Source organism: Phyllobates terribilis, unplaced genomic scaffold (assembly GCF_046119375.1).
Source record: "Phyllobates terribilis strain yellow unplaced genomic scaffold, ASM4611937v1 Scaffold_2__4_contigs__length_985480577, whole genome shotgun sequence".
In the NCBI taxonomy this organism is placed as follows: Eukaryota; Metazoa; Chordata; class Amphibia; order Anura; family Dendrobatidae; genus Phyllobates; species Phyllobates terribilis.
Window position 1 is genome coordinate 512,693,802 of NW_027362762.1, and position 23,365 is coordinate 512,717,166.

The window sequence follows — 23,365 nt, forward strand, 5'->3', positions numbered from 1 at the left end:
TCACTTATGGACTGTTTAATTCCTGCCAAGCAAGTTGATGACTTGGGTCTGAAAAGTGGGACCCCTACCGTTTGTAATGCTGTGGCCCATCCCACTATTATGCTATGACATTATTAGACATGAATACCTCTGAGGTATTACTACTAATTGCATAAAACTCCCTGAAGGCTACAATTCAGCAATGGGAGTCTCATAAGTTGCTTTCTGGAATTGTTTGTTTAAGTGCAGCAGTCAATGTCTAACTGCACATTTTCAATTATATATGTAGGAGAAAGCGGTAAAGATAAATTACAGGAGGGTGATGTAAGACAGTCATACACTGAGAATACCATACCAATACATACCTTCTGTAAAACACGGTGCCCCTCATGGTAGAACATTCAGAGACGACCACTAAATCAACTATCATTCCACATGGATTTTAATATTTTTTTAAAACCCAAACAGTATATTTTAAGGAACAGACCATTTGAGTATTTATTGTCTGTCAATTCAGTAAAACATCAAATTCATGTACAGTATTTCATATATTTCTCAATTTAATCAGTCTATTTTTTGTTTTTCTGGACACTATTTAAAGATATTTATTCTAACATCCCATTAAAAACACCTACCAATGACATAAATGAGGGTCTGGGACTATCACAAAGTTCCTTTAAAGATGACCTTACACTGGATTTTTCATCTTAAACTGAGTACCTCCTCTAATTGGTGCTGTGCCACCAATTCTGCAACAGTTTTGTATTATTTTCTGTGCCTCTTCTTTCCAAAGTTATGCCCCATGGAAATAAAGAGCCCCCAATAGGCACAATTTCTTTTTAACTTACTGGGCGTATACCTCAGAACTGCTCTGTGGATGTTTGCTTTTTCCCCCCCTGTATGACCCTGGCCAATTAAAAGACGTTGACATCACACATGGCCATGTCAGAGGGGAAAAAGAAATTGCGCACAGAAAAGGTCACAATTGTAGCCTAGATCCATGTTCTCTCCCAAGATCAGATTTGCCTCACGTGACCATGATGAGATCTCCACAGCTCCCACATCCCTTCTTGCTATTGGAACAGAGAAGAGCCACAGTGCTGGAGAAAAGCAACACAGTGTATCTATCGCCTGTAACTCCAACAGCAGGAAGGGAATTAGCGACTGCAATGGTCTCAGCGTGGTAACAAAAGACAAATAATGTCTTGGGAGAGGAGAGCATTGTGAGCCAGGCTGCAGCTGTGACCTTCTCTTTTTCCCCTCTATGACTTGGCCATGTTTTGACCAGCTAGCAGCATAGAGGATAAAAAGCAAACTAGAACAGTTCTGTGGCATACGCCCAAAAAGTTGATCACTGTGGTTTGTCCTGATGAAGAAGCTGTATATTTCGAAACATGTTGACTATTAAACCGCGTATATTTGGAATTTGACCGCGGGCCATCAGAAGGTGAGTATAATGTGTTTTTTTTTTACCATTTTTAGTCTTTTTTTTAACTATTACTTGGTCACACTATATAAATCCATGCCGGTTGCATGGATTTATATAGTGTGACCAAGTTGTCAAGCACTTTCCAAGTGATGCTAAAATCGCTTGGAAAAGCGCTTGATAACCCGCATGCAGAAATGCATGTGAAGACGCTTGACAAACGCTTCTACCTGGCGGGAAAAACACGTGTGTTTCCTGCCAGGGAGATGCAGAAAAAATGCGCAGCATTTCTGCATCGTGGGCACATAGCCTTAGAGAAAGCGACCCTTTAACAGCTGATCACTGGGAATAAGCAGCAAGAACAACTCTCATGATTAGCCAGACACCAGAGGGGCCTGCTTAATGAACAGCCATGTTACAAAGAACATTGAAGGCCACAACTGGATGAAAGACACTTCTTCCTAACCTTCAGTGACCTTCTCATTATACAAGTTCCTTAACAGTAGACCAAAAGAAATATGGAGATCATAGTGTTACTTTTCTTTGGTTGAAAACTCCTCACAGCTTTTGTAGTCTTAACAGCACACTTACAACACATACATCCTTAGTCCCATTTTACTAAAATCAGTAACATTGCAAATATATAAAGTATGGAGGGCATAGTCTGGCGTGTATGCAGGTTCCAAGATTTTTTCCTTGGACATATTGAACATATTACACAAAAGACTAACCTAAAAGGAGTCCATTTTATCCTCACTATACATATGACTCAAGAACATGTAAAGACATCGGTACAGATCTCGCAACGGTAAATCGTAAGAAAGGACAAGCATCCTGTATATAGGTAGACTATATTCAGACATACATATATACACATCAATATTACAAATATGGACTATAAAAGTGACCTGCCACTCGTCCAAGCTGCTCGTCTGATTCAGTATGAGTGACATGTTTCAGCTGGTACGTGGTGGCAAACCACCATCTCAGCCCCTGGCTATGCACATCTAAACTAAAGAGACGTCATATAGTGTCACAGTCCATCCATTAGCGCTAGAAGATCCTCCCCTTTGCTAGTACTCTGCACATGGGTCTCTTCTGATTGAAACTCGCCCATTATTCGAGAAAGTTCCTTATTTCTATCCTGGTCCTAAAAAATAGATTAGAAATAAAAAAGAAAACTTTTTAGTTTATCACGCAGTTGTACAGTACCTCTGAAAAGGCATACTGAGTCATTCACTGTCCGAAAACCAAGATGCAGCTTTTACCTACATTCAACAGAATTTATACTTGAATTATAAGCCAATTTTTTTTAAACAGTAATAAACTGTATACATTATTAGATAGATCTCAGACCTGATGAGATTTGTAGACTTACTTTGAAACTCAAATCTCCACTCATCACGCCTCACTGATAGCTCATCAGTGCCCCTCCAAATTCGTAAGTCCCAGACTGCTCAGTGCAAGCTGCAGCTGTCACTCAGGCTGGGTGGGTGGGAAGAGATTGAATACACTTGGACTCATGAGCTTACTCACAGTTTAGTTGGGCGTTTGTATTTTATTATCAGGATTATAGAGCAATTTTTACACAGATTTTCATAGTAAGTACACCAGCCTCATCAAGTCCTTGAGATAAAAGTCATAATGAATGTCGTTTATATTGTGAAATCTGATGAAAGATCAGTTTTAAAAATATCCAAAAATCTTGCAGTCTTCACGCTCAACACTAAACTTAATAATCAACTGACATTTCCTGTTCTGTAAGGATACACTACTCAGCAGTTCTCTTATTATCATCCCAGAAAGGATTAACATCTATACAGCCATGGCCAAAAGTCTTGGCACCCTTGAAATAGTTTTCTGAATCAAAGTATTCCGCCTTTAAAATGATTGCAATCACACGTGTTTTGTAATTTACATGTTTATATCCTTTGTGTATTGGAACACCACAAAAAACAGAGAAAGATAGGCAAATTGGACATAATTTTACACAAAACCCCAAAAATGGGTGGGACGAAATTGTTGGCTCCCTCAGCTTAATATTTGGTTGCACACCCTTTGGAATAAATAACTGCAATCAATGGCTTCCTATAACCATCAACAAGCTTCTTACACCTCTCAACTGGAATTTTGGAGCACTCTTCTTTTGCAAACTGCTCCAGGTCTCTCATATTTGAAGGATGCCTTCTCCCAACAGCAATTTTAAGATCTCTCCACGTGTATTCAATGAGATTGAGATCCGGACTCATTGCTGGCCACTTCAGAACTCTCCAGCGCTTTGTTTCCATCCATTTCTTGGTGCTTCTAGAAGTATGTTTGGGGTCAATGTCCTGCTGGAACACCCGTGACCTAGGACGCAAACCCAGCTTTCTGACACTGGGCACCACATTGCGACCCAATATCCTTCGGTAATCTTAAAATTTCATGATGCCTTGCACACAGTCAAGGCACCCAGTGCCAGAGCCAGCAAAACAACCCAAAAACATTTTTGAACCTCCACCATATTTGACTGTAGGTACAGTGTTCTTCTTTGTGGGCCTCATTCCATTTTCAGTAAACAGTCGAATGATGTGCTTTACAAAAACAGCTCTATCTTGGTCTCATCTGTCCACAAGATGCTTTCCCAGAAGGATTTTGGCATACTCACGTACATCTTGGCAAACTGCAGTCTAGCTTTTGTATGTCTCTGTGTCAGCAGTAGGGTCCTCCTGCGTCTCTGCCATAGAGTTTAATTTTAATCAAATGTAGATGGATAGTTTGCGCTGACAATTGATGCACCTCAAGCCTGCAGAACAGTTTGAATTTCTTTGGAACTTGATTGGGGCTGCTTAGCCACCATCTATTTTTCTCTGTTGTCCACGTCCAGGGAGATTAGCTACAGTGCCATGGGTCGTAAACTTCTTGATTATGTTGCAAACAGTGTAGAAAGGAACATCAAGATCTCTGGAGATGGACTTGTAACCTTGAGATTGTTGATATTGTTCAACAATTTTGGTTCTCAACTCCTCAGACAGTTTTCTTCTCTTTTTGTTCTCCATACTTAGTGTGACACACACACACACACACACACAATGCAATGATTGAGTCAACTTCTCCCCTTTTTATCTGGTTTCAGGTGTGATTTTCATATTGCCCACACCTGTTACTTGCGACAGGTGAGTTTGAACGAGCATCACATGCTTGAAACAACGTGGTTTACCTACAATTTTGGAACGGTGCCAACAATTTTGTCCGGCCCATTTTGGGGGTTTTGTGTCAAATGATGTTCAATTTTCCTTTTTTTCTCTATACATGTGTAAAATAAAACTTGTGTAATTGCAATAATTTTCTGGGTGAAATACTTCATTTTCTGGATCAATTTCAAGGGTGCCAACACTTTTGGACATAACTGTATATCGATAACCTAGAATTCATCAGCCCCAATAGGTGATGGTTGTCAACAGCATCTCCGGCAAGATGGCTGCCCTATATTCATGAATAGAAAATAGAAATTCACAAGAAAACATAGAACATACAAATGGATTAAAATAAAGGAATATGTATCACTATCTCTTTGTACTGACTGAAAAATAAAAGTGAAATATTCCCTTTAGATGAATTACATTCTTGACTGCATACTGTAGTGCAAGTCTGAGCTGATCAAAGGCTTACATTTCTCCTGTCCTTCCCCATTTTTACATTACAGGGGGTCAAACGTCAATATCACCCTAGAGACCAAACCTCACTTTACCTTCAGTTCCACCGATTTCCCACTGCACCCTTGTGCCCCCTTCTTGGCACTGCACCCTATGCCCTAACACTGCTATGTACCTTCCATTCTGATTATTACATTGATGTTTAGCATATTTTTCACTTTATGGCATTTCTGATATTTGAATGCTGTAATAATGAAAATATTGTCTGTAAATATTTGACATACACAAAATGACAGGTCTGCGGGCGACGCCGCTCGCTGTATAGGAATAAGCAGACGCCATCTTGGGAACACACCTGGTTCTCCAGAGGCAAATACAGTCATTTCAATGCAGGATGGGAAAATTAACACTTTACTTACTTCGCTGGCTTGAATGTTGATAACTTTATAAGAAAGCTCTTCAGGCCTTGTAAGCGCCGCTTGTCTTATTGTGAAAGAAAATAAATACATTTGTTATCATGTATTGGCAATGATAAAATCTAAACATAAAATTTCATAACTGTGTACAAATTGAAGATGTCCTAGCTTGATGTTCTTATGTTCTATTCTTACAGTCACTTCTGAGAGGAGCATGATGTAGAGGCAGAGACCCTGGTTTCAGCGACGTGTCACTTACTCGGCGGCGGTTTTGATAAAATCATTGTTTATCTGCTGCAGATCTAGCAGTTCTCTGAATGCTGAGCTCTGTATAACCCCACCCACACCACTGATAGCTTTCTGTATATACTGTGTATAGGCAGAAAGTGGGCAATCAATGATGGGACGGGGTTATACAGAGCACATGAATATGGAGGACTACATGGTAGCTAATTTTCTATTCCTCTAATGATAATCTTCTGCTGATAAAACAATGGTATTATCAAAACTACAGCAAGCTGCCCAGTAAGTGACAAATCACTGGGATCGGGGTCTCTGTCTTTACATTATGCTGCTTTCAGATTAAATGGTAAAAACCTAGTGACAGATTTCCTTCAAAGGGTTATTTCCCATCATCTTAGATTAAAATTGAGAAAAGTGCTTCTAATAACAAGCAACATGGAAATTAATAAAATTTGGCTCTGTTCTCCAGATACAGTTATATGAAAAAGTTTGGGCACTCCTATTAATCTTAAGCTTAATGTTTTCTTAAAATTAGTGTTTTTGCAACAGCTATTTCAGTTTGATATATGTAATAACTGTTGGACACAGTAATGTTTCTGCCTTGAAATGAGGTTTATTGTACTAACAGAAAATGTGCAATCTGCATTCAAACAAAATTTGACAGGTGCATAAGTATGGGCACCCTTATCATTTTCTTGTTTTAAATACTCCTACCTACTTTTTACTGACTTACTAAAGCACTTTTTTTGGTTTTGTAACCTCATTGACCTTTGAACTTCATAGCCAGGTGTATGCAATCATGAGAAAAGCTACTTAAAGTGGCCACTTGCAAGTTGTTCTCCTGTTTGAATCTCCTCTGAAGAGTGACATCATGGGCTCCTCAAAACAACTGTCAAATGATCTGAAAACAAAGATTATTCAACATAGTTGTTCAGGGGAAGGATACAAAAAGCTGTCTCAGAGATTTAACCTGTCAGTTTCCACTGTGAGGAACATAGTAAGGAAAAGGAAGAACACAGGGACAGTTCTTGTTAAGGCCAGAAGTGGCAGGCCAAGAAAAACATCAGAAAGGCAGAGAAGAAGAATGGTGAGATCAGTCAAGGACAATCCTCAGACCACCTCCAGAGAGCTGCAGCATCAACTTGCTGCAGATGGTGTCACTGTGCATCGGTCAACTATACAACGCACTTTGCACAAGGAGAAGCTGTATGGGAGAGTGATGCGAAAGAAGCCGTTTCTGCAAGCACGCCACAAACAGAGTCGGCTGAGGTATGCAAAAGCACATTTGGAGAAGCCAATTTCTTTTAAGAAGAAGGTCCTGTGGACTGATGAAACCAAGATTGAGTAGTTTGGTCATACAAAAAGACGTTATGCATGGTGGCAAAAAAACACAGCATTCCAAGAAAAACACTTGCTACCCACAGTAAAATTTGGTGGAGGTTCCATCATGCTTTGGGGCTGTGTGGCCAATGCCGGCACCGGGAATCTTGTTAAAGTTGAGGGACGCATGGATTCCACTCAGTATCAGCAGATTCTTGACAATAATGTTCAAGAATCAGTGATAAAGTTGAAGTTACGCAGGGGATGGATCTTTCAGCAAGACAATGATCCAAAACACCGCTCCAAATCTACTCAGGCATTCATGCAGAGGAACAATTACAATGTTCTGGAATGGCCATCCCAGTCCCCAGACCTGAATATCATTGAACATCTGTGGGATCATTTGAAGAGGGCTGTCCATGCTCGGCGACCATCAAACTTAACTGAACTGTAATTATTTTGTAAAGAGGAATGGTCAAAAATACCTTCATCCAGGATCCAGGAACTCATTAAAAGCTACAGGAAGCGACTAGAGCCTGTTATTTTTGCAAAAGGAGGATGTACTAAATATTAATGTCACTTTTCTGGTGAGGTGCCCATACTTATGCACCTGTCAAATTTTGTTTGAATGCAGATTGCACATTTTCTGTTAGTACAATAAACCTAATTTCAAGGCAGAAACATTACTGTGTCCAACAGTTATTACATATATCAAACTGAAATAGCTGTTGCAAAAACACCAATTTTTATAAAACATTAAGCTTAAGATTAATAGGGGTGCCCAAACTTTTTCATATAACTGTATCTTTACATTTTGTTTACTGCTGGTTGTCAATGGGGACTGGCCACCACTGCTGTCTAGTAGCAGTGGCCAAAGGTCTATTCTGAGACAGGCCAAAATTGGTGGAGCACGCGTGTGATCTTGCCCAGCTTCTGATGCTGCAAAACATCATAGAAACATCAGAGCACATACAGCTCAGGTCAGCAGTGTAATGATGATGCTGACCAGAGATATCAATCAAGCAGGCATGCCCGCACCTCGGTGATCAGGAGGACGAAAGGCTGGGAAACGACGTGCTCCTGAAGAATTTGGATGAAACAACCCCTTTAACATTCGGTCAACAATTATGACAGTTCTGAATACTGGTCCTTGCCAGGATGGCAGGTAAGGTAGACCAGTCATGAGGTTTGACTACAGAAAGATTGTATATCTGTGTAGTTAAATATGCAGACCGGCTCTCATCATATACCATCTTCCACCTCAACATCTGCCCCACTGGTACTGCAGAGTTCATGGTAATGGAGTACAAATGTTGACCTGCAGGTTGGCGATTCCACTTACTCTTCTTCCTCATCATTCACGAATAAGTTAAGTCGGAAACTGTGGTCCGAACTAGAGGGCTTCTTTAGCTCCAAGCCACCTAGGAGCTGGGCAAGGAGATTCAGTTCTTCTTTAGCCAGAGGATTTGGTACTACATTCTCCTAATGGAGACCAAATTAAGATATTTACTTACAAGCAGAGATATGATATTGCTGTTTTTTGTAGCGTCTGAGATTATTTAGTTTTTTTTCTTAGAAAACATAAAATGACTGTTTAGTTTTGCATGATTTAAGGCAGGGGTGCACAACCTGCAGCCCGCGATATCGTTCTGTGTGGCCCTTAACCATCTGCATAGTGTCTGGTCGCATGTATTATCCATGTCATGGAGTAAAACAGCGGTGCATCGCACCAAAAGAATGGGCAATTATGAATGGTGTGCTGTATGGTCACTTCTGGGCCGCCATGTGTTGGCAGAATGGCCGAGTCCTGACTTCTTACAGCACAGAAAGGAGTAGATGAGGTGAAGAAGTGGCCAAGCATGAATGCTGCTATATTCATTGTAGTTTATGGGAGAAGGGAAACGCTCAACTATTTCAGTATCTGGCTACAATGAAGAGAAGAGTACCCGATGATTTCCTGATGTGTGGGAGCCCTATACGCGGAACCAGCACCTGTTAGATATTTATGGCACATACTTTCAATATGTAGTAAATGTCTCAGAAGGTAATCCTTTGGTAATACACCGGCCCATGGGGTTGATTCTACCTGACAATGTGGCCCTCAAAACCAAAAAGTTTCTGCACCCCTGATTTAGGGCATATACTGCAGACTGATCAAATCGGTCATGTTGTGTTAAAGCTTCCATACATGATTTTACCTTGGTGTGGGATGCCGAGCTTTTTAAGGTCCCCGACATGTGAGTCTCCACAGAGCGGCTTATGCTGTACCTGTCAACACATACAAGATTAAACTTGATTTTACACAACTTGTATTTAATGGTTTCTTTCACATTATTGTTTCTTATTTTCTACCAATTACACTAAAATTACAGCAGCTATGCAAGTAGATACTTACATATTTGTTCCTAGTTTGAGAACTCGGTCACCGAAAAGATCATAAGACCCTTCCCGCAGTGGACTGACATAACTTCCACCATTCTGAAACTCCACTCTCTTCACCTCCTCGCCTTTAAAGCTGAATATCCTAGAGTCAGCAAAACGACAGATAAATGAAAGCTGGAAGTAATAAGTTAAATTCTTAAAGGGTTATCCCAGGAACAACATTCACCAGTGATAATGTATGGCCGCTGGAGACCTCCATACATCAGAAGAACAGGAGTCCCATGTCCCTATGTGAATGAAACTGTAACCTGTATGTGTGACAATTACTTCATTCATTTCTATGGAAGCAGTAATGCATGTGCCATGACAGGTCCCATAGACTGAATGCAGAAGTGGTCACACGGGACCTCTGTACTCCGGCTCAGTGTGGTTCCCAACAGTCCCTCAATGTATTATCAACTATCCTGTGTATTCGAGATAAATGATGCTCATGGGACAATTATTTTATTGTTCAACTTTTCATATATGGTCTGTCTCACAACAAAAACCTCTATCCATCAGCCCTACTTAAGCATATGGACATCATAGTGGGGAAGTCCTCCACTCTTGATCTCCAGAAAAAGTCCTATACACTTATATTGTGGTCAACTATACTTTCGGGGCCACTACAGGGAAATTAAAGGGGCAGATGTGACTTTTCTTGGCAATAATAACCAAAGAAAAAAATAATGGAAAATACAAGTCTGTGCTCACCTGATGAGTCCAGGTACCTCAGTGCCCCAAGGAACAGAACCAGATGTTGGAAGAACAAAACGTCCATTAGAGTTTTGGACTTTGTCTTTTAAGAAAATAGAAACCTACAATATAAATCACAATGAAATTAAAAAAAAAATCGTAAAATACACAAATCACAACATACAAAATTACCTTTTGATCTAGGCAATTGTATAAAAACGAATCTTTAAGTTTTGTGAAACACATTATGATGGTTACCATTATATATGGCTTTATTCATATCAGTGTTAGAGGTCTCTGTTACCGATCCGGCCAAAACTAATAAAAAAAACCCGCAAATGATGCTGTGCTATTTGCTCTGGTAAAATGACAGAGACCATAGTGAAAACTCAATGGACTCTGTTACAGTACATTGGATGCCATTGCTATTAGCTTTGAGATGGATCTGGCACTTTGTTGTGCTGGTCCTATAACAAAGCAGAACAATGGGATTGGAGATGCTGATGGGAACAGAGACTTATACAGTAAAATCAAATATACAGTAGAACTCTATTTTTGTGCCCAAGACTAAATGACAGTAGAAATGACCATCAAACCCCACAGCAAAGGCTCAACATGTATACTTACCCTGATATGCATGTCCTGGAAGAAGATCAGCAAGGTTTGCCGAATCAGCTGAAACTCACCAGCAGGAAGGCAGTTATACATCTAGAATAACAAATGTGGGACTAAAGACCTTACATAAGCAGAGTAAGTAATGTAAACTATGGAACCCACAAAATATCACCATAATATAATGCCTTGCATGCAGGAGTTATATTACTCTTTTCCCAACATCCACCATACATATATCATGGAGTGTGCATGTTTATGGAGTAGGCATGCTACTAGGTGCCGGCTGTGTCAAACTGCTGGTATACGCATCTATCAGCAGTGATTAGCGCTAAGTTTGTCCAATGCGGTTTGCTCTCTTAGATGGTGCTGTCAAATCACTGACTGCAGCACTGAAGTGGTTCCATCTGAGGAAAGCATTAACTTGATATCAGGGTGCTGCTGTCGTTTCCATGGCCATTTTCCATTCCTAAGGGCTCGTGCAGACCTCTGTAGATCTTGGGACAATCGCAGACCGCAATGCAGACTGGCTGTGGGTCTCCCGACTGCAGCATGACAGCTTCATATATTTCTATGAGGTTCTCATGCTCTGGTCGAGAGATCCATGGCCAGTCCATGCATTGCCGTCCGTGACTAGACGGAGATCTACGGACGTCGCAATGAGCCCTAAGAAATCCTGTGGCTGGGGTTCATAGGAGGTCGGTAATTTGACAATATGCTGCAAAACCTAAGTGTGGGCATATTTGCTATTGCACTTCTGTAAAAGTAATATCTTTAAAGCATAAAACTATTAAATTCATATGAGAAATGCCATAGAGAGAAAAGAAAAAAAAGGCAGATTTTTTTGGGAAGGGAAGGGGGGGGGGGGGGGTTATCTCACTTTTGCTACAAAAAAGGGCAAAGTGTCATATGTACCCCCAAAATGTTTGAGTAAACACTACAAGTCACCCTGCAAGAAAAAAAAAAGCCCTCATACTGCTGAAAGGATAAAAAGAAAAAAAAATCTTCAAAAATAGGGGCATCACAAATTACATTTTTTCTTCAAAAACTTCTGACATTACTCCTTGCTGATCGAACCTCCTGATCCATCACCTATACCTATTTTCAAACCCAATGGGAGGGCAATTTGTGTCTTTCTCGGTCAAAGGATCAGAGGAGGCGTATTTTCACTACCATAACATATAAATCATCCATCTGCTGTTGCTTTCATGAGGCTGGCTATAAATTGGTATCTCAGTAGCGTAGGGTCCTGACTTGCCTATACTCCCAGTCCCATATGTTGGAGATGTGAGGAGGGGGAGGGCAATCGGTTACATATTTTTTGGTCCTGCAGGCTTCTCTCCCCTTTATGGGAAAAAGTACAACTAGTGATATGTAAAATCACAGATCTCATTTCTGACCTATATCCGGCTCTCGTCCTTCTCCATCACGGTGACATCCCCTTAAAAATATACAGGCATTTGATATTGAAACACTTAATCGTGACTGAAAGATTGTGCATCCCTCTGCTCTGGAAAAAAGATACCGCTCCGACAATCTCCTCTGGTTTTCTAAAATGAATGAGGTGATATTAATGGAGGGACTCACCTCAACGATCAATAATTCCTATGAACGTTTCCACAAAACCTGGTTTTATTGGCTGCAACTTATATCCTCTGCTGACTTCTCGAGCCCGTAATTATTGGGCGGCATCTTTGAACACCCTTCACCATCTGCTCTCCTCCCTCTTTTCCTCAAGCATCTTCTGCTTTCTCTTTTTTCCTTCTTCTTCTTCGTTTACTCCTTTGACTATTTAATTCTACTCGGTCTGTGGGATTATGGTTATGGAATTTCACACCCTGTTTCCTAACATATAATTTTCTGTCGTTACCTCGTATTGCTTTTAGGATCCCAGTGAGAAGATAATCATTTTATTGTTATAGCTTTTATCTCTGATTGTTTTTGTAGCTCGGCACGGTTACTACCTTGTGATTGTATTACTTATTCTCGCTTATATTTCCAATAAATAAAGATACATTTAAAAACTAGAAAATAAGTAAGTTGTGGCGTTTTTAAAAGTAGTTAAATATGCGGAAAAAAAACCCTATATAAATTTGGCATTGCCGTAATCACAACGACCAGGTTACAAGGTCACTTAATCGAATCAATCCATTTTGAATTTTCTTCTGTTTCTCAGTATATTATATGAGAATGTGAATGATGTCATTCAAAACTACAGCTTGACCCGCTACTAACAAGTCCTCAGACGGCTATGTGGACAAAAAAATTTAAAAAATTATCACTGTTGGAAGAAGGGGAGGGAAAAAAGCAGAAAAAACTAAATTGTTGATAAACTACCTGGCGTTCTTATGTTTAGTCTTGATTTGCAGTTTTCCAGTGCCATCTGCACTTATCGACACCGGCTAAACCTAGCAGAAAGGGTCAATTTGAGAGCAAGGAGAAGTGGCTTAGACTGCCAAAGCACTGGGTGCATAAAGTAGACTTAAAAGATGGCGGCCATTGTAGATAAATGCAGTAGAGAGTCAATGAATCCGGGAGAGAAGAAATAAAAAGGAGCGCAGTAGGTACTGTAACTATATATCCATATGATATGCTACATTTTTATTGAGAAGTGAGTCTGTTCACGAAGAAAAGGCAACCTGTCATCAGGCCAGGTCACTTGCAGCCAGGGCTCGACAAACCCAGGCGCCTGGTCGCCAGTGGCGCCTAGAAAATGTTGCCTGGTGCTTGAGGAGTTGAGGAGTTGAGAAGAAAAAAAAATACTCTCAGTCCAATCCCACCTCCTGCACGGAGTCATCCAATCGGAGGAAGCAGGGACAGTATCGCTCAGGCCGCCTTCTCCACTTTGCTCCGCCCCCCTTATGCTCCGGGACTGGACAGGGAGAGTTGGGTTACGGGGGAAGGATCGCTGTGGCCGGGGGCCCGTTCTCATCTCCCGCTACCTGTGTAAGTACATACAAAGGCCGTGCTCCCCGGGGAGACGCCGTGTGTGAGGGGGTCTATATGTACAGTTTGTCAACAAAAAAACGGAACAGGCATTTTTTTCAAAAAATTAGTTTCTTTGATTTTTCTGAGAAAAAAACTGAGAATATAAAAAATTTATAAATGTAATGACATCTATTTATTTTTTTTTAAAAAGCAATTTTTAAAGCATTCGTAAAAATTTTAAAAAAAATGTCAAGAAAAAAACGGAACAACAATTTATCTTTACTTTTCCCTCCAAAAAACATTTAAGGTGAGTATGTTGTTTCATTGATTTAGAAAAGTGTTGTTCCTACAAAAAAGGATTTGAAACTTCTTATGGTTAGAAAATAAAATATATGGATAATAAGGCAGATTGATTTTTAATCTTCTCTAGAAGTGCTGAGAGACCCTATCCTGCTGGACCACCACTGAATGGAGTTTCCTACATTGCTAAATCTTTTTGTAAGTAGGGTATAGCAGTATATACACAGTATATGCTGTAATTATATGGTTACTATATGGCAGTATATTCACAGTGTATCCCATTATTATATGGGTACTATATGGCGGACTGCGGAGTGCTGCTGGAAGAACAAAGTCGGGTGCTGCCGGGAGAACGAAGCCGGAGTACTGCCTCGTCCACTCGGACAAAGAAGGGTAAAGAGATCATGTGTAAGTTATAATTGGCATAGCAGAGCAAAGTGCACATTTTTTTTTCTTTTCTGGGTTCAGGAAAAAAATGAAGCGCAGAGCAACAGAGAGAATACCAGAAAATGAAAAGCAACTGAAAATGACACAGTTCTTTACAAAGACCTCTCTTGAAAGCGCAGTGCAACAGGTAGAAAGTGCCGGGCAACAGGTAACTGAAGAAACAAGAGTTGACCCACCAGCAGAGGAGTCCCCATCAACAAGCCGTTGTCAAACTGCTGGACCCAGGAGATTTAGGCAAGAGTGGTGTAAAGAACTCGCATGGCTTAAATTTGACCATACAACTGGTATAGCTATATGCGAGATTTGTGCTTCCTTCCCTGGCATTGCTGACCAAGCATCTAGGATCGTAAAAGGATTTTCAGGACCCTTTAAACTTGAAACCTTCAAAAAGCAGCAAAGTCTCTCCAGCATCTAAATTGTGCGGAGGCTAAACATGCAGCGTTGGCTCCAGAAGCTACTCCATTGGCTGCTTGTATAAGGAAAATGGATGAAGACATTTTTAAACATATGACCATTCTATTTAATGTGGCCTATTATATTGCCAAAAACAACAGACCTTTCACAGATTTTGAAGGGTTGCTAGAGTTGACGGAGAAATTAGGGAGTGCTGTGCGACAGGAATATGCAAACGATAAAAGATGCAAAGAATTCATTTCCCATATTGCAGAAATAATCAGGAAAAACCTAATCAGTGAGCTCAAAGAGGCAAAATATGTCAGCTTGATGCTAGATGGCTCAACTGACAAAGCAGGGGTTGAACAACTGATTCTGTATGTCAGGTACATCAAGGACAACAGGGTCAAAGAAGTATTTCTTTCTGTTTCTCCTCTTGAAATGGCTACTGCAGATGGATATTTAGAAGCGCTCACAGAAGAACTTAGAACACTTGGTCTTGTAGGCTGGCTTTCTTCAAGTCACTTGATTGCCATTGGTACAGATGGTGCTGCCAGCATGATTGGGACCGAAAATGGCTTGGTGCAGAAAATACGCCAAAACATCAGTCATTTAATTGGCATTCACTGTGTTGCACACCGATTGAACTTAAGTGTATTAAGTTCAGTAAAACAAGCTAAATTAATTGATGATTTTGACTCTATTTTAATGAAACTCTACCAATTTTATCAATACTCACCTAAGAGAATGCGACAGCTGAAGCAAGTAGCAGAAAACCTGCAGCTTACAATTCTGAAATTCCAATACTTGCATAATGTCAGATGGGTAGCAAGCAAAGTCGGTGCTCTGTCTGCACTTGTCAAAGACTGGAAATGCGTGACAATCCACCTAGAAAGTGTGGCTGCGGAAAAAGACAGTGCCTCTGCAGCTGCCCATGGTTTACTGAGAAAGCTCACAGATTTTAAATTTGTTCACATGCTCCATTTTCTACTGGACTATCTGGAAATTCTTAAAAACTTGTCACTTATATTTCAAAGGGAAGAGCTTTTTTTAAGCACAATTGAGTTGCATGTGAAAAGCACAATTTCAACAATCAATTCACTTAGAGATGCACCAAAACAACATGAGGCCAGATTTGTCTCAGGAACATCTCTTCAAGGACTGTTTCAAAATGTACAGCTACATGGACTGAGCAACACTGTAGCTGCATCAATTCAGCAGGAAAAAGCTAATTTAATTAATCATGCAGTTAAATACTTGACAGTGCGATTTCTAAGTGATATAAATATTGAAAGATCCACCGCAGTGTTTGACACCTTTGCCTGGCCAGCAGGAACAACATTGCAAGACTACGGTGTGGTTGAGATTACTGCATTGGGTCATCATTTTCGTAAACAGCTATCTCCACCTGAAAGTGATGACCAATGCATTCACTCACTCCTCAATGAGTGGTATGAGTTTAAGGTCCTTGGAAAAGGAAAGAAACTGTGTGAGCTTCTGGATTTGGCACTCTCCAACACCGAGAGATTTCCAGTTCTGGGAAACCTGTTGTCGATTGTGGCGGTGCTCCCTGTCTCAACCTCATGTTGTGAAAGAGGATTTAGTTTGATGAACATGGTCAAAAATAAATTCAGATCAAGGATGCAAGAAGAAAGTTTAAGTGACTTGTTTATGATCACCATGAATGGGCCATCTGTGAAGGCGTTTGATCCTGCCAAGGCTGTGGACCACTGGTACTTCAGCTCTAAAATCACAAGGCATGTTCATGGCCACAAAAAGCAAAGTGAAAAACACTAGAATGTTGCCTAAAATCTAAAATATCAAAATATAATATTTATTATCTTTAAAAGTAAAATGTTGTTTATAACGTTTGTAATGTTTTTTTTGTTAAATTAAAAACCAAGTTTGCTTAAAAAAAATTCTGGCTCCTAAATTTTTTGGCTGGCTCCTAGATTCTGAACAACTTTGTCGACCCCTGACTTGCAGCTATGTCCATTTTCCTCTAAAAGGGGGGACTGTGTTTTTCAGATGACCATTCCCCACTCCTCTAAGCTGACAGGTCTCTCCCTGACGACTCAGGCATAAGTCAGTGATTTTCTCGTGCGACAAAAGGATCAGAGTATCATCAATGTTTTTGATCACATTTTCAATAGCGTTTGTTTCGTGTTTCATTATTTTTTTCTCCAATTGAAAAAAAAAAATGTTTCTCCACCTTCTCCTATTAGTCCATGAAAAATGGACAGCACTTGGATGGCGATTTGTCCGAATTTTTTTTTTCACGGACCCACAGACTTTCATTGTGGAGTTCAATCTGACACTTAGTATGACACATGTCTCCTCGATTTTGCATGGACCACTCAAATCCACAAAAAAAGTCACAGATGTGAACCGCCCCACAGACACCTCATAGGTATGAGTGCTATTCGTAAAAAACACTCATGATAGCACTCAAAATACTTGACGTGTGGATGAGCCGTACGTGTGTAGAGAGCAGCATGAATCGGACAGCATGAATATCTTGACAGACTCTGGTTCATCTGGTTCATCTTTACATATGTTGTATGCCCCAGGTAGACTTCCAGTGCATATGCCAAACTTATCCAAAGGCCCTCATTTAGCCCACGGAGGTCAAAACATCGTCTCTGCTATGTGTCAGTATGCCTTTTTTTTTTTTTTTAAACTGCATTTTTTTAACTACAAATTAGTCGGCTGCACTTTCTTATACATTGGGCCAATGCAAAAAAACCTAAAACATTTTGCATGATTTACTTTTAACATTGGCGCCTATGAGGAATATATGATACTGTATGACATATAATGTCCTAGGTTTGACCTCCTCATTCAGAGCATATATCAGGAGATTTCCCAAGTGCATACATACTTACAGTGAAAATGAAATGTGAACACAGCCTATACTGGAACTACTAACAGAACCCATTTTAATTAAGCTTTACAGTGGTTTTCCCACCATAAGTGATGGCACTCTGCTGGTGTTCCATTCACAGCAAAGTCCAGGAGGAGCAAGGGTCCTGGTGATGTTCTACAACGTCCTACAATGTAAGTATGGGATATCCAACCTGTACCCAACTTTAAGCCTCCGCCACCCCTTGTGATATACCATCTTACATCAATAAGCTGCCGGAAAGTCTCATCAACTTGGTTCAAAATGCTTGGAGAGTCCCGGATGAAGTCTTTGATAGCATCCATGTGGTTAAAAGTAACTAACAAGATATCTTTGGGGCGAGGGCACAAGAGGACTTGGTACTTGAAAGCCATAGTCATCAGATCATATAGCTGTGTGAATAAAAGCAGAAGACAACGGATTAGACTTGTACAGCACATGATCGGAACATTTTACGCTCGCTGTCCAGGTTTAGGGAAGGTTAGCAGAAATTTCCACATAGCTCAAAGACTGAAGACTCTCACCCCCAGACCTGATCTTCGCCTACCTTGTCCATACTTGCTTGGTTTAGCCTCATGATGGAGGCATGGGCGAGGCGGTCGAATACTGTCCTGAGAGCCTTTTTGGAGTACAGCTCCTGAGGCTTAAATAGCTCTTCCATAAACTTCTTGTTAAACATGGTGGTGATGATATCATTCATAACTATAATACAAAGAATAAGAATAAAGTGTTTCCAATAATAAGTGATAATACTGCTGCGTTTTCTATCTAGATTACCATAGAAAACACATGTTTCGAAGAAAGGTACAAATCAGTAAAATAAAAAGGCAAAAAAGTACACAAATGTCCATAGCTCGTTCATCATATTTATTATATGTGCACACAATTTGGATTCATTAGTAGTTATTTAAAGGGAACCTGTCACTATCATCTAGGACCCCGAACGGCCATCAATATGTTGTCCAAGACAGTGACAGGTTACAACAATGATCTTCTGACAGATTCGGCATAACAGAATAAAATGATTTGATGATTTTTCTCAAAAAGGCAGTAAGATGTCATGGGGTGAAGCCACTCTGTGAAGTTTCTGGCTCCATTCTGGCTTCACTGACGTCCCACACGCCAAGTACGTCATTACAAGCCACAATCAGGAGCATCCTGCGCATATACAGTGTGCATTCACTGGAGGTGGCCTGTAGATCAGTCAAGCTAAGGGGGAAACCGGCCAGCGACTGTTCAGGAAAAGAACTCCGCCCCTGGGACTTCTTACTGCAAGATGAATACAGCGTTCAAAGTGGGGATTTTCCACCGTTGTCCTGAATCTGCCCAAAGATAAAAGTTCTGAATTATAGATTGGTGATGGTTTTGGGGGCCTAAATCATGCAGGCTGGTTTAATGTAAAAAAGCCATAGCTAATGGAAGGACCACAGGTCCTAATAACAGCTTTTACTGCCTGTTCGCACATTGATGAAGAATAGCTAGATCACAAACAGAAGTAGCTTTGATGAAAGAAGACAACTAGCCTAACTATACACCAGGGATGTCAAACTCAAATACACAGAGGGCCAAAATAAAAAACTTGGACAAAGTTGTGGACCAACCTTGATCTCCATTAAAAAAATGTTTTTCCTTATCTAATTTAATGATGAACTTTTTCATACGGAAACAAACTTTAAAGGGGTTTTCCCAAGAACAAAAGTTCATTTTAATTAATAGATCTTAGAATAAAATAAACACATAATCACATATGGGGCCTTCTGGAATAATATAATATGTTATGCAAGAGCATATGGCCCAATGGCCTAATTTAAATATGTAATCACAAAGGATAAAAAAAAAACTTGAATTATAAATAATACAGATAATAAAAATATGATGCCAACAAAAGTGCCCCCCAAACACAGTATGATACCCCCACAGTACCCTCCACACGCATGATGATGACCCTACTGTACCCATCCCAGCAAAGTATGGTGAGCTCAACACAGTATGGCTCCCCACAGTATAATGGGCCCCATAAAGTATTATAGGCACCACATAGTCCTTGTTACGGGTCCGGGTGGTGGAACCTCTGTGCTGTGATACAAGGAGGGACCAGAGGGGCGTAACTAAGTGCCTACCCGGACAGACCCTGGCCACACGGCGGCTTAGTCGACTCCGTGAACCAAGGAGGGACCAGGAAGGTGAACCAGGTGCCACTCTGGGACCGACCTTGTGTGAGAGCAGGCGACTCCCAGGGGACTGATGGCCGAGGCCGACAGGCACAGCAGATGAGCACGGCTGATAGACAGGCAGGTGATGCGGGTAGACAAGCAGGCGGGCACGGCAGATAAGACAGGCTGGCGGGCACGGCTGCTAGACAGGCAGGTGGGCACAGCTGCTATACAGGCAGGCGGGCACAGCTGCTAGACAAGCAGGCGGGCACGGCTGATAGACAGGCTGGCGAGCACTGGAACCTGAGAGCTGGAGAGAGTGTTAGCACACAAACAACAACCTTGCACAGGCACCTCCATTTTGGAGTAGGTGCCTTATAGAAGGGCAGTCCTCCGGCCATTTGCCAGGGACTCTTTAGGACGGCGTGCGCAGCCCCTTTAAGAGGGAGGGAGCGCACGTGCCCTAAGTACAGTGCCCAGGGAACTGCACGTGGTGCGCGCACCCCGGGCAGATGCAGCAGGGGAGCCGGAGGATGCGGGACGGGAACCGCGGCGATGAGGGGGATCTGCGTCTCTGCCCGGCTGGAGGCAGAGACGCCGATGCTACAGTACCACCCCCCCCCCCCCTTTACGCCCGCAAGAAATTTTTCTAAAAGACGAGGAGCATGAATGTTCTCCCTGGGCTCCCAAGACCAAACCCCTTCCAATCCACAAGAAAGAAAGTCGTTCCTCTTACCCTCTTGATGGCCAAAATGTTCTCTATCTCAAAGACATCTTCAGCGGAGACTGGAGCTGGAGTGGTACCTGGATCGTCAGAGAAAGGATTAAGGACAACAGGTTTGAGGAGAGACACTTGAAAGGAACTGGGAATGAGTAAGGAGGCAGGGAGTTTCAGCTTGTACGCCACTGGATTTATTTGGTTCAGAATCTCGAAAGGACCGATGAACCGCGGGCCCAACTTGTATGATGGTATCTTGAGACGGACATATTTGGAGGAAAGCCAGACCTTGTCTCCCGAACTAAATAGAGGTGGATCCAGATGACTCTTATCAACATGCTTCTTCATCCGCTCGGAGGACTGAAGAAGCACAGATCTAGTGTCTTCCGAAATCACCGAAAAGTCACTGACGAGAGACTCTGCGGCAGTATTGTCCACTGAAGAAGAGACGGGAAACGGAATTCGGGGGTGTTGACCGTAAACCACAAAAAAACGGAGACTTAGCAGAGGACTCACTCACATGGTTTTTATAAGAAAACTCAGCCCAAGGCAGAAGTTCTGCCCAATCGCTATGGGGAGTGTTGGCAAAGTGCCGAAGAAAACTGGTAAGGATCTGATTAATACGTTCCACCTGACCATTGGACTGAGGATGATAGGCCGAAGAAAAGTCCAAAGTGACATCTAGCAGCTTGCACGTGGCTCTCCAGAAGCGAGAAGTGAACTGAACTCCTCTGTCCGAGACAATGTGGAGGGGTAAGCTGTGGAGACTAAAGATGTGACGGATGAAGTCCTTAGTCAGCACAGGTGCGGACGGAAGACCAGGCAAAGGAATAAAGTGAGCCATCTTGGAGAAGCGGTCAGCAACCACCCATATGACGGTAGAACTGGCAGATACCGGAAGATCAGTGTTGAAGTCCATAGCAATGTGTTGCCAAGGAGCAGAAGGCACAGGGTGAGGATGAAGAAGACCAGCTGGGAGGTGCCTAGGTATCTTGTTACAGGTACAGGAGGAAAAAGCCACGACAAAATCCGCAAAAACTTTGCGCAGGGTGGGCCACCAATAATGTCGGGCAATGAGCAGAAGCATCTTCCTCTGGCCGGCATGATCAGCCAGTTTGGACAAATGACCCCAGAGTAAGACCCTCTTCCGTTCCTGAGTCGCTACAAAGGTCTTACCAGTAGGTAGACGAGACAGGTCAAGCGGAGCAACAGTCATTATCCTGGAGGGGTCAATGATGTGTAGAGGCTCCTCCTCTTGGTCGGTAGACAGGAAAGAGCGGAATAGAGCGTCAGCTTTAATATTCTTGTCTGAAGGGCGCTAATGGAGAGTGAAGCTGAAACGAGCAAAGAACAAAGACCATCTGGCCTGACGCGGATTTAGTCTTTGGGCGGTCTGCAAGTAACTGATGTTTCTATTGTCAGTGTAGATGACCACCGAGTGCAGAGCCCCCTCAAGCAAGTAGCGCCACTCTTCCAGCGCTAAATTTGATGGTTTGATGGCCAGCAATTCTTGATCTCAGATGGAATAATTGCGCTCGGACGGAGAAAAGAGTTTGGAGAAGCCGCAGGTCACCATTAGCCCGGACGAGGATTTCTGGGTGAGCACTGCTCCGGCCCCGGAGGAAGGGGCATCAACCTCCAGGAATAACTGTTTATTGCAATCTGCATGATGTAGCACTGGAGCGGAGGAGAAGGCTTGCTTAAGAGAGACAAAGGAACTTTGCGCCTCGGTAGTCCATTCCCTGGGATTTGCCCCTTTACGGGTGAGAGCAGAGATGGGAGCAGTCCGGGAGGAGAAATGTGGAATGAAGAGGCGGTAATAGTTAGCGAATCCCAGAAACCGCTGAATAGCCTTCAACCCCTCAGGTCAGGGCCACTTTAAGACGGCAGACACCTTCTCGGGATCCATTGGCAGTCCGGTCTCAGAGATGATATACCCCAAAAATGGTAGGGAGGTCTGCTCAAAGAGGCATTTCTCGTACTTTGCATACAGGCGATTCTTCCAGTACCTCAGCAGTACCTGACGAACATCCCTCCGATGAGAGGGAAGATCAGGGGAGAAAACCAAGATATCGTCCAGGTACACCACCACACAGGAATTACAGGAGATCTCGGAAGATGTCGTTCACTAACTCCTGGAAGACGGCTGGAGCATTACAGAGACCGAAGGGCATCATGCGGTACTCGTAGTGACCATCCCGAGTGTTGAATGCCGTCTTCCACTGGTCTCCCTGGCGTATCTGGACCAGTTTGTACGCCCCACGAAGATCGAGCTTAGCGAAGATCTTTGCGCCTTATAGGCGGTCAAACAACTCCGAGATGAGAGGCAGGGGGTACTTATTTTTTATGGTAATCTGGTTTAGGCCCCTATAGTCGATACATGGATGAAGAGAGACGTCTTTCTTTTTGACGAAGAAGAATCCTGCTCCAGCCGGAGAGGTGGATTTCTGGATAAATCCCCAAGGAAGATTCTCTTCTATGTACTCCGACATAGCACGGGTCTCGGCCAGCGACAAAGGGTAAATTCGCCCGCGAGGAGGTGAAGCACCAGGTATTAGGTCAATGGGGCAATCATACGGCCTATGAGGTGGTAGTGTCTCTGCCTCATTTTTCTCAAAGACGTCCGCATATGACCAGCATGGTGCCGGCAGGCAAGGTAGGTTAGCTGGAGTAGACGGGGGTCGAGCAGGACGAACCGGAACCAGACAGGGCTTATGACATTCCTGACCCCAAAGGAGCACCTCATCCAAGCTCCAATTCAGGACGGGCTCATGTC

The 23,365-nt window shown here is 42.2% G+C and overlaps 1 protein-coding gene across 1 annotated transcript in view; it reads right to left on the reverse strand.

Annotated features, from left to right (window-relative positions):
* Window positions 1-459: 459 nt before the first annotated feature.
* Window positions 460-23,365, reverse strand: part of OSCP1 (organic solute carrier partner 1) — a 36,092-nt gene continuing 13,186 nt past the window's right edge. Inside the window, exons 2-10 of the mRNA XM_073665906.1 lie at window positions 18,266-18,420; window positions 17,943-18,110; window positions 10,764-10,844; window positions 10,155-10,258; window positions 9,415-9,543; window positions 9,218-9,287; window positions 8,362-8,501; window positions 5,460-5,523; window positions 460-2,555 (exon numbers count right to left, since the gene is read on the reverse strand). Of these exons, the coding sequence (XP_073522007.1) occupies window positions 2,439-2,555; window positions 5,460-5,523; window positions 8,362-8,501; window positions 9,218-9,287; window positions 9,415-9,543; window positions 10,155-10,258; window positions 10,764-10,844; window positions 17,943-18,110; window positions 18,266-18,420 (1,028 nt within the window). The 3' untranslated portion in view covers window positions 460-2,438. The remainder of the gene's footprint in view (window positions 2,556-5,459; window positions 5,524-8,361; window positions 8,502-9,217; window positions 9,288-9,414; window positions 9,544-10,154; window positions 10,259-10,763; window positions 10,845-17,942; window positions 18,111-18,265; window positions 18,421-23,365) is intronic.